Raw genomic sequence first — 11438 nt, forward strand, 5'->3', positions numbered from 1 at the left:
AGCTGAACTTAGCCCACTAAGGCCAAAGTCATTCCATTATAATGCAGGTAGGCTATAATATTTTTGAAACAGGCCATTTTGGTAAGTAAAACGCACGTCTTTTTGTACAAATGAAGCACGGTAGGCTATTAATGGCCGTGAATCCTGTGCGTTAAGATTTGCATAATTCTAATCATGGTCGCTGTTATCATTATTTAACGGCAGTATGGACCATTAGGGTCATGCCTGCGCGCACTACAATGTCCCTCGAGTGCCAGCAGTCAGTGGAGCACGTAATGAAGGCCATGGTTATCTCTGATATCGCCACCGCTGCGACTCACAAAAGGAAACATTCCCTAATCTACCTTTAATACCCAATGCCTCGTAGCTTTTCAAACATAAACCGCCTTACTGCCACTGAACCTCTCACCGGCCGCTGCGCTCTGAGCAAGAAAGAAAGAGGGGGTGCCTTCGATAAGCAATGTGCACTCATGTCTAAGAAAAAATACTGACAAGACAACTAATGAACCGTGAACTCCAGTGGAGAAACCAAGGCACCTAAAACCACAGTAACCATCTCGCCTCTCAGATAGCTGTAGACCTCTCCCCTTATGCAAGAGGAACAACAGAACACAAATGCACCGATAGCGCATTTTGATTAAACAAAAAGAAGTGGAGAGGATGAGGAGAAAAAAAGAGGAGATGGGGACTAAATTAAAATCGACATGAAACAGGTCAAGTTTATGGCAATGCTTTCTCGAGCTAATCTTCCCAGGTCGGTTCCGGGATCAAGCCTTAATGGGCCAATAATAGCAACATTATTCAGAAAATTTTCATTCCGATGGAATGTAAAACGGCCTTAATCATATGCAAATAACAGAGAAACGGAGTAGTGACCCGGAATAGCTGAATAGCCAGCAGTGCGAGCAGAGAGCTGTGTGTGGTGGAGAGAGAGAGAGAGAGAGAGAGAGAGAGAGAGAGAGAGAGAGAGAGAGAGAGAGAGAGAGAGAGAGAGATAGAGACATACCTGATCAAGAGGACCCGATGATCTTGTGATTTCTTCGTTGTCTGACTTTGATCCACCCTCCCTGTCATCTATGACCAAGTCGATGGGCATCTTGCCTTTCAAACAGCTGATGTACCGGTGACAAAAATTATCACAGAGTTCATGTACCTATACAGACAGCAAGAGAGAGATAGAGAGATAGAGAGAGAGAGAGAGAAAGGGTGGGGGGGGGGGGGTGGGCGGAGAGAGAAAAGACATCTCACAATAACTAAAAAGGAACATCACAGAGGGACAGTGACATGTGCAACCACAAACCCTTTTGACATGGAAAGCGGCCCCAAATGGTTTGAGGCAAAAGCCTGGTCGTTGCGACTCGCTCCCTCGGCGATCAGCCGCGTCCAGCTTTGTGAACTGGGCTAACTTTATTTCCCATCCTCAAAATAGAGATATCGGTGAAAATTGGCAGTGACAAGAGGGCTCCCGGGCTACAACGTCTACTCAACACCCGTGTTAAATTCATCAGTGCCCCGGGTAGTGGCCATTAGAGGGGGGGTGACCCGCTTGACTGACGTTTAAGGTAAACTGTTTAATTTCGTCTACTTATTACATTATCACACACGACCCACGGAGAGCATCATCCCGTTGCCCGAGAATTCAAAATGCGTATTTGGACGAGACATTTTGCCTATAGCTACTCGGCTGATAAGGGCACATAATTTGTGTGAACAAAAAAGTAGCAAACACAAACACTTTTTTTAAACGTTGCAAAGCATTTAATGACTTCATAAGCCTTAGTAAGCTAGTAGCTTGTAGATCAGTTCTTGTCGGCAAGCGACACCCTTGCACAAAAGAGTCGCCTATAAATTAAGCATTACTATAAGCCTGGCGAGGAAAAGCTCGCCCACTCTCTCTCTCTCGCCACAGATGGCCGTCTGTGGCCTTTTGCCCTCGACACAAGAGCACTTCTACAATCGGCGAAGTTCGCCTATATGTTTCACCTTGCATGCAATATCTGCCAACATTAAACTTCATTATAGCCATGCGGGGAGATTTGGGCGCATAAGATATCCGTTCCAGTTGTAACAGCTTGCGTCGTGATTAAACGCGGACGAGAAATGGCCCCATGATTGATTTTGACGCTAATTATAACCGACTAGCAAAAATACATTTATGCAAATATAGCCCATAGGCCTGGGTCTGAAGTACCACACTGGACAGAAAATGGCAAGAGAATATTACCTTCTCCAACTCCAGGAGATGAAATCGTAAAACTTGAATGGCTTGGATCATCTGAAAAAAAATCAAAATTAAAATAACAATAAAAAGGTTGAGCTTCACATCTTCCTGAAATTAAACAGGCACGTTTTTTTTCTCCACGCAACTAACTACACGGGCAAAAATATTCATATGGACGATTTTTATGTGCTGCTGATATTAAACTTCAACCAACTTTATTGCAATATGGAGACGTGGCACAGGCTGATAATGCAATAAGTCCATGTAATGTGGGTCTAAGAGTCAGCGATCTATTAGCCTTCAACTAGTCATGAAAAAAAGTTTTACTTTGATATCATATTGAAAGTCTGAAACACTGCAAAGTGGAAAAACCCATTAATATAATAACTTTTCATTGAGAGGAAGGGGGTTCAAAGGGTTGTGACAGCTGTCTAATGGCGGCCCTCGGTAGACGGTTATCTGCAATGACAACCGGGGGCTATCATGGTATCAAACAGCCTAAATTGAAGAACATAACCCTGAGTCCCTGTTTTAACTTTTGAACACCAATCAGCCACTCTTACTTAAACTCAAGACCATAAAACCCGGACGAAATATATGGGCACACATCAAGATGCATACAGGAGAGGACACAATCTACGTGAGCTAGGAATAATCACACTTATTGGACTACACACACACACACACACACACACACACACACACACACACACACACACACACACACACACACACACACACACACACACACACTGTATAGGCTACAATATTTTTTTATATATATATATATATATATATATATATATATATATATATATATATATATATAGGTCTATATATATATATATATATATACACGCACAGACTATATGTGTGTGTGTGTGTGTGTGTGTGTGTGTGTGTGTGTGTGTAGTCATTTTTTTAGCTTACCAGATTATCCAATTCTGGATTCGATGAAAATAGGGGCTTTTCTGCCCGAATCTAAAAACAGAAATAGTCACACTTTTAAAAACTGGCACACAGTATAACGTGACTATTATGAAATAAATAAAATAAATCTGTTGAATCACATAAAAACAAAAAGTCAATAATTTTCCAACACATTAACCCATTAAAAGGGAATTTAATTCAGTGCATTACAAAACAAAATTAGCTGTATAAGCACAAAAGTTGTGTCCACACATGTCTGTCATGCATGCAAAGGGCTCATTATAAGAGCCCAGGTGATATTGTTATCATTATTACCATTACTATTATCAGGGCTATTAATTTGAAGAAAAACTCAACTTTTCTGACCTGTTTTGCAAACACTGCTATGTCTTCATTGAAAGATTCCGATGAACAAACGTCGCCTCCCGCCACCCCGGGTTCTCTGGGCGTGCAAGTCGCTAATTCACATTTCTCAAAAATCAGTGCAAGCAAGGGGAACAGAGGGTGCCTGGGAACGCACAAACACACAATACAGGGGTCATGGCCATGCTTAGTGGTGGATTATTTTTGTCAAAATTAAAAAATTTGCCACAGACATACAAAATGATAAGACAATAATATTACCAGAAACACATAAAGACCATAACCGAGTGTACAAATGTGTACACTCTCAGTGTTATCAGGGTCCTTGCAAATAAAACATTTGAGAAACACTAGTGGGCTACTAGTTGAACTCCTATATGCCATATAGTCTCACAGTAAATAAGTGTCATACATATTCTGAAGAAAATCTGCAGACTGACATTCAGTAGCCTATATTTTACTCATGATGAAAATAACAAAACTATAATGGTGTGTAAACATTTTTAATACTAGAAATTTGCCACAGACAAAACCATGAAGTCTTGTTGGTGACCCCTGATACGATAGCAAAATGTCACCAGAGAGAGAACAGCGCCGGGGTCAAGCTTATACTCCAGGCTAGGTTTAGCCAGTCATGCTACTCTCACACAACGCGCCCATGGGGACTGTGCTGCAGCCTGTGTTATTATTGTATTATGCAGGGAAGCTTAAGAGAAACGCTGGGGAAACAGCGGGCACGACTTCTGTGATTCAATCTATGCACGCCTAACAACATAAAAAGCCTTTAGACGTCGTTCAGGCGGCTCTCTTGTGTTGTGCGTTCACGTAACACACACACACACACACACACACACACACACACACACACACACACACACACACACACACACACACACACACACACACACACACACACACACACACACACACACACACACAAGCGTGCCTTTGTCTTTGAAAAGCAAATATGCACATTTATTCTTTTTGAGTTTTTTTGCGTGTGTGTTCCATTTTAATCACGTTTACAAGTCGTGCGTGTAAATGTATAGAGGTGTAATAGCCTCCCTTCCTCGTGACAAAACTAAACTTGAGGGGAAAATATGGCGCACTCAAAAAGTTCTACAAGTAGGCTATATATGGGCACTGTTTCCCAAACACTAGGTCGGGACCCATTTGTGGGTCGCGGACACATTTGTTATTATGAGACCCTTAATTTTATGTTTCCTACATTATATTTTTTATGTATTACTTCAAAACATAAAAAAGTAATTTAATTAATAATTAAAAGAAAAGTCTAATAAATTCCATACATTAGACAACACACGTTTAAGAAGTAGTTAAAACAGCCGATCTACAAGCTCACAACGCAGCACGAAGATCACTAATAGTTTGGGTCCCGGCTAAACGTCTTTTCTCTCTTTTGGGTGTTGAGCTAAAAAGTTTGGGAACCACTGGGCTATGGTGGCGCATGGGCAGCGTGGTGTGAGAGACTGAGGTGGGCGAATTATTTTTGTCGTGTTCAGTCACCGTGCTAACAGCATGCTTGGGAATTTTAATTAACTCCTCTAAATTAATATATGACAAGCATACATAGTAGTTTCTTCCTGAGCAGACCCCAATCCTTTAGCTATATGCGTTTAATTGGCTATAGGCCTATAGTCTTAGAAGACATGGCGCACAATTATTTTCAATAATTCCTCCTCAGTCCTCAACTAATAATTAAGGCACATATAAGAGGTTAAATTATTTTAACTCCATAAAACTGAATTAGTTAAATTGTGCAAATAGGGAAATGGCCAATTCACTTGACGAATATTATTTGTTGTAGCCTACACAATAATAATCATGAAATAACAGTAACAACAATAATACTTAATAATATATTTAAAAGTGCTATTCAGATGTATGCTGTTATTGCAATATATTTTACGGTCGATTGAAAATGGAATACTAATGTTTATTTCCACACCTCTCATATTTTCTTGGGTGCTTCTTAAACGGAATTATGTGGGCAACATTAAGCCTATACGTCTTCCTTCAAATAAATGTACCAAATGCACACAAAATATACATACATTTGAACGGAGAAAACGATGTACCAAACAGTTGCATAAACGGTCGCTATCGCTCTCTCTGTCTCTCCCTATCTGCCCCTGCTCGGTGTGGCTGGTGCTCTCCCATGTATGCAGGCTGTACTGCGTCCCCCGGGGCCTGCTTTGCACGGAGCCACGGCTAAACTTTCCGTGCGGACCAGAGTGCACCAGACGCGGGGCATTCAGAGCTCTGCCATGCTGCAACCTACCCGTATATCGAGTCTTTATCTCTCTTGAGGGCGTCGTTGACCGAGGAGCCCATGCTCGGCGGCATGGCGTTCGTGTGGGCGCTGTGCGGGTACTGGTGCGAGTGCAGCTGGGGTCCGTGGTTCAGGTGGACCGCCTGCATGGACCTGGCGCCGTGCGGGTCTCCGTACATGGTGGTCGGGATGCCCACCCCGTCCATGCCGTAGTGGGGCAAGTCTTCGTACTATATTGTGCACACAACAAACACGGCGTGTCCAAGGAGTGAATGGTTATTTATTTTTAAAAAATGTATTGTTTCGGGGGCTGGGGTGTTGGACATTATTATTGCTTGTGGAAACCTATAAAAGGGAAGCTATTTGTAGCCTAGCTGCACTGGGAGGATGGAGGAACCAGGATTATTATAGAAGTTGCTCATTTTGATCCTTATTAGCCTATTAGGCTGTGCGTAACAAAAAGTGCTCCACGCAAATTATTCTTAACAATTCTGCATGGTTTTGTTCTAATGTTTCCCAACTGTGGATCAAATATAGTTTAAAGTGTTGAAGTGGTTACTTTTTTCAAGCATAGGCGGCCAGCATATTCAATATGCACAGCAACAAATGCCCTCATCTTTAGTTAATTGCAATGTTTTCAACTTTTAGAGAATAGTAATTACGCATGTTATTATACATAAAGTGCACTACACTAGTTCATGTATTCAACAAACGCAATTAAATAAGCGAGCTGTTTTTCAAATTATGTTAATTGGTGTTACTTATAGGCTACCTTAAACTTTTCCAGAAAAGTGTTAATTACGTTGCTCAAAGGGCATATAATAGTTATCTCCTAGCTGTTCACACCACTAACTGACTCTAGCTGTTGTTAAACGTTTTATTGCTTTGCTTAAATGCAAACATTTAAATTATTAACCAGGCCAACTAAAAACCTAAAAAGTATCCCATTGTTTATCTGGGTTCCTGGGATATGCATATTAGACAAATTAGTTGCTTTAATTATTAATAGTGCTCTTTGTGGGTGTCAAAGTAGTGTCAGTGAAAGTGAGAAAAGGGGCATTATCACTTAAACCCTAACATTTCGACCTCGAAACCCAGAGAGGTGCAAAGTCTCAGCATGGCACCGTGGATGTGCCAAACTAACCAGCTTTAGATGCTGTAGTCTAACCTATGCGTCAGGATCTCTGCTTTTACAATGTTTACTATTCAGTATTCATGTGAAGATCCCGGCTTCTGTCACCCCACCATGGAGTAGTCCTGGTCCTGGACTGTATGAATCAAAGCATTTGTCATCACCTCGTTACTAAAAAAAAGTACCTCAACGGCATTATGCTAATATTCCATGATTCCTATAAATTACGGAATTAAAGTGTATAGGGCTATTACTAAATTATGATGTAGCTACAACTGACGGTAACCTTTAGAATGGGCCTATACAGGAACACCTCGTGTGTACGTTTTATTTTTTATTCCCCCCAAAAAAGTGTATAAAGGGCCGAACTCAAATCTTGATGCTGGGGCTTTATATAAATCAACTTTATAGGAGAAATTTGGGAGATTTGTTTAGCCTCCAATGCAATGCCCTCCCCATCTCACTTCCAGTAACCGGCCTGTCATAACCAATTTGAAAAATAGCAGATATACGATCACACTTCCAACGTCCCATAGTCGGCCGTTTGTTGAGCAAATGAGTGTGTCCGTGGCGTGCGTAATAATCGAGCCCGAAGACGCAAAACACGAAAATGTGTCTCCTGCGCGCGGGGAAGAAAGACGGGAGAAAGTTTCGCCCGTGCGAGCGTATGTCATTAGCCACGTTACAGTGCGGACTTGCATTCTAGCACAGTAGAGTTACAGAAACTTTTTCTTTTTTGGGATAGCCTACGTACCCGTTGCGCCATAACCCTCCTTACTCCCTCGGTCTTCCTTTCACTTTAGATATATCCCCTCTGAGGCCAGGGTGAAGAAGAAAACGAGCACGCAAAATTCCAAATGGGGTGATCTCTCTCTCTCTCTCTCAACAGAATCCGTAGGTCTTTCCAGGGAACGGTGAAGCCAGCCCCCTTCTGCTCAAGTTTAGCCCAGGCACGGCGAATAGGTCCTCTCTCTGCTATCCTCGGAGTCGGGACAGAGAGCCGCGGCGACGGGGCGATCGGAGCAGCAGCAGCAGCACCAGTCTCCTTTTTCCAAAAACCCACGATGAAAATACCCCTCAAACAAAACCAGCGACTCTCGTGGCTTTTCGCCACTCCGCCTGTCAATCAAAACGCGAGGCTTGTCAAAGTACCAAATGAATGATGGTCCCGACGTACGCGCGCCTCCAACACGGGGAGATCGCACACCTAAATGTTAATACAGTCAAATCACAGTAAAAAATGAAGCGCTCTCTCTCTCTCTCGTTTCTTTGATCACTCTCGACTCCTGAGTTGATTTTTTTTATGCAAAAGCGTCTATAGGAGATGAAGAAGAGAGGAGGTGGGGTGATAATTCTGGCTTAGTATTTCTTAAAGGAGCCACGATCGATGCAGTGTGTGAGCTGTGTGAGTGAGCCGCTTGCCTGGCCGACCGTCGTGTCGTGTATGTGTGTGCGTGTTGGTGTGTGTGCGTGCGTGTGTGTGCGCGCACACAATGAATGTGTGTGTTGAGCGGAGCGCGGCTGACGAACGAGTGGATCTGGACCAGACTGACTGCTGAAACCCGGAAGTAGTGGTGGCCATAACAGGTCGTGTTCTTACACAATGCAATGGACTGCATCAAGTCAGCTCCGAGTGGAGGGGGGGGCGATCCGTCCCGACGTGCATGCGGGAGGAGGGACCCTGCATGCGAGCAGAGCTGAGCCTCTCCCTCCACAGTCCGCGGTGTGGCACGGAATATGCTAGCGAATACTCAACTATAATGTCGACAGAGAGATCTCCGAGAACGTATCGACAGATTATAGGCTATGCTGTATTATTATGATTGTTGTTTTTATTGTTATTAAACCCGGGTCGTTTTTGTTTTTTGTTCTTTTTTTACTGGACGACGCCTGAGATATTGTGTTATAGGCTATATATAGGCTGTTATATTTTTGGCTGATCGGCGCTCCCTGCAGCCGCAGGAGTCCCACTCCAGCATCCACTTTTCGGCTTGTAAACAGTGTAGCCTATTATAAATTGCATTAGCTCATTTGGAATCGTAGCCTAATAACATACATCTATAAGTGCGCAGGTCAGTGATTTTGAATTACATAAGCTGTGGTTGTAGCCAAAGTTATCTTGTTTTAGCTGCCACTCTGCTCTCAGACATCGAGAATAAGGATCCAATTTTGTCTAAAGCTTAACTATTAATCTGCTTGAACATAAATGGCTAACTGCACCATCATCAAGATATATATTTTTCAATAGATTGCATCCTCTGCCATATGCGGTGGTTAGTTATGATCAATCCGTTTGGATGGAATCTGGAAGAGCCATGGGTCACTCATTATTACTAGGACTATATTTCCATATGTTATTATAGGCTGCCTGTCATTTGCGTTAGAAGGTGTGTGATTTGCGTTGCAAACAGTGCACAGCGGACTGAGTGGAGCGAGGTTGCTAAATTGATCACTTTAGTTTAGTTTTTTTGGGTGCAGGGGAGAGAGAGAGAGAGTTGCATGTGTTTCTTTGACGACTTCACAACTTGGGGCAGTCCGTAGAAAACGATCAATCTCAATAACGCCGTTCAGCCAAACTGTTTGCTCAGAAATATGAAGCAAAAGTTCAAAAAACAAAACATCAAGCCCGTCTGTTTATATGAGGACGGCATTCATCGTGGCTGTGCCCTCATCATCCTCCCCCCCACGCCAGTGGACGAATGGGCCGCTCCAGAAACAGCACGCTCTCGCAGTCTGACATGGATGTCCAATGAAAGCGGTGCGCGGCGATGGGAGCCCCCTATTGGTCCTCAACGTGATCAATTCTCAAGATGATTGATCGGTTCGAGGCCACATTGGCAAGGAGGCGCAAAACAAAAACACTGCTCGCAAATGGAAAATAGGACTTTTGTATTGTGTTAGTTTCTATAGCCTATATTTGCCAAAATTAGTTATTTGACATCACATAGGCTACTTCACTCTTCTCTTCTCTTCTCTTCTCTTCTCTTCTCTTCTCTTCTCTCTGTGACGCTACATGCACTAATGTTCCACATTTTCCTTAATTACAGTTTCTAAATGCGCTCACATACTTTGATAAAACTTCACCAAACCGCTGTGATCCATCCCCTGATTTGCATGAGAAACTTGCTACCCTTTCCCTCTTGGAACAAGGCGTTTCTCCTCAAACATGGCCCTTTCACAGTTCGTGGCTGTATATAAGATGGGGTCAAATATTAACGAGGAATTAATGTGGAATGGAAACGTATAACTTTTCTTTCCTCGTTTAAATCAAACTAATGAAATAGTGGATATAGGCTATAACACCTGTCTAAAAATGACCTCAAATCTGCTATATTTGCTCTTTGGGGGAAATATCTAAGTGCAGTTAATTCTTCTCATCACTTTACGCGGCGGAGGAAAAAAAGAGTGCATGCGGGCAAGAAGAGCAATATCGTCCTGATTATGCCATAAGCCGTCGCTGCTCATAACGTGTTACTCCAAATGTCCCGGTGACAAGGTGTTTGAAGTTTGCCCGAGTAGCGTCTGTCATCGATCATAATGCCCCGGTGCCAGCAACAGTGTCATAACAGATAATATAGGCTTCACACATCCGGCGAGTCCCCGGTGGTGAGGTGGGATCCATCCAGTGGACCAGGTTTTACAGGCATGAAATCACTATTAAATCCCCCCACACACACCGGCCGGCCGGAGAGGCACTCGGGGCAGACAGACGACTTGACGCGCTCGGTGGGAAAGCCACGGAGCCACGGATCGAGCCACGCAACACACACGCAAGGAATTAATCCCGAGATAACGGCGAAGCAGACTCAATTAAGTTTTTTTTATAACTTAGTAACTAACAGCCCAATTTATGGACGTCGATTTATTTATTTTTTATTTTTTATTCAATTTGATTATTTTTGAATAATGTGAGGGTAAGTAGCCTAGAAGGCTCCCCTTTTAGTTGTTTTCTTATTGTTTAGCCAAGTAATTTAATGACAACCAAACCTGAATAATATTGTAAGAATTACAATAGGCCTATTTGTTTAGTCTAAATTGACTTTTTGTTTGTTGTGAGCTATATAGGCTAACAGATGATTCGTGTTTTGACAAATCAATGCTTGTTTAAAGAGTACATTATAGTGGCTGTAATATTGACATTTGATTTGGGTCAACCCTAAAAGTACTAATAGCTAAATTAATGACTCACTGCAAAGAAACTAGACCAAATTAACGTGCGGCGCCCGTCCACTGTAAAAGAACAAGAATAGCGTTATAAAGTAATTAAGATGCTTCAATTAGCGGCTATAAAGGGGTAGTAGACCACCACTTTCACTCTTTAGGCAGCGTTTTCGTGAGGGTCAGTGCATTTTAGTGTCCTGAAAGAGGGGGGCTAAATACCATAATTTCTTTAATCCGCTTTGCCTGGACGATAATGCCTTGAGTCCTTATAATAAATGCGGTAGGTATTACTTTCAAACGGCTGCATCACGGACAGCGCATAGCCTGGGAAGAAAATG

General features: G+C 42.7%; 1 protein-coding gene across 1 annotated transcript in view; it reads right to left on the reverse strand.

The window, feature by feature from the left end:
• The window catches only part of meis1b (Meis homeobox 1 b), a 148915-nt gene extending 140634 nt beyond the window's left edge, over positions 1-8281 (reverse strand). The window contains exons 1-6 of the mRNA XM_080740462.1: positions 7694-8281; positions 5817-6037; positions 3518-3659; positions 3152-3202; positions 2225-2275; positions 1007-1153 (exon numbers count right to left, since the gene is read on the reverse strand). Of these exons, the coding sequence (XP_080596588.1) occupies positions 1007-1153; positions 2225-2275; positions 3152-3202; positions 3518-3659; positions 5817-6037; positions 7694-7705 (624 nt within the window). The 5' untranslated portion in view covers positions 7706-8281. The remainder of the gene's footprint in view (positions 1-1006; positions 1154-2224; positions 2276-3151; positions 3203-3517; positions 3660-5816; positions 6038-7693) is intronic.
• Positions 8282-11438: the final 3157 nt, after the last annotated feature.

This window comes from Nannobrachium achirus (genome assembly GCF_963921795.1).
Source record: "Nannobrachium achirus genome assembly, chromosome: 13".
NCBI classification, from domain to species: domain Eukaryota; kingdom Metazoa; phylum Chordata; class Actinopteri; order Myctophiformes; family Myctophidae; genus Nannobrachium; species Nannobrachium achirus.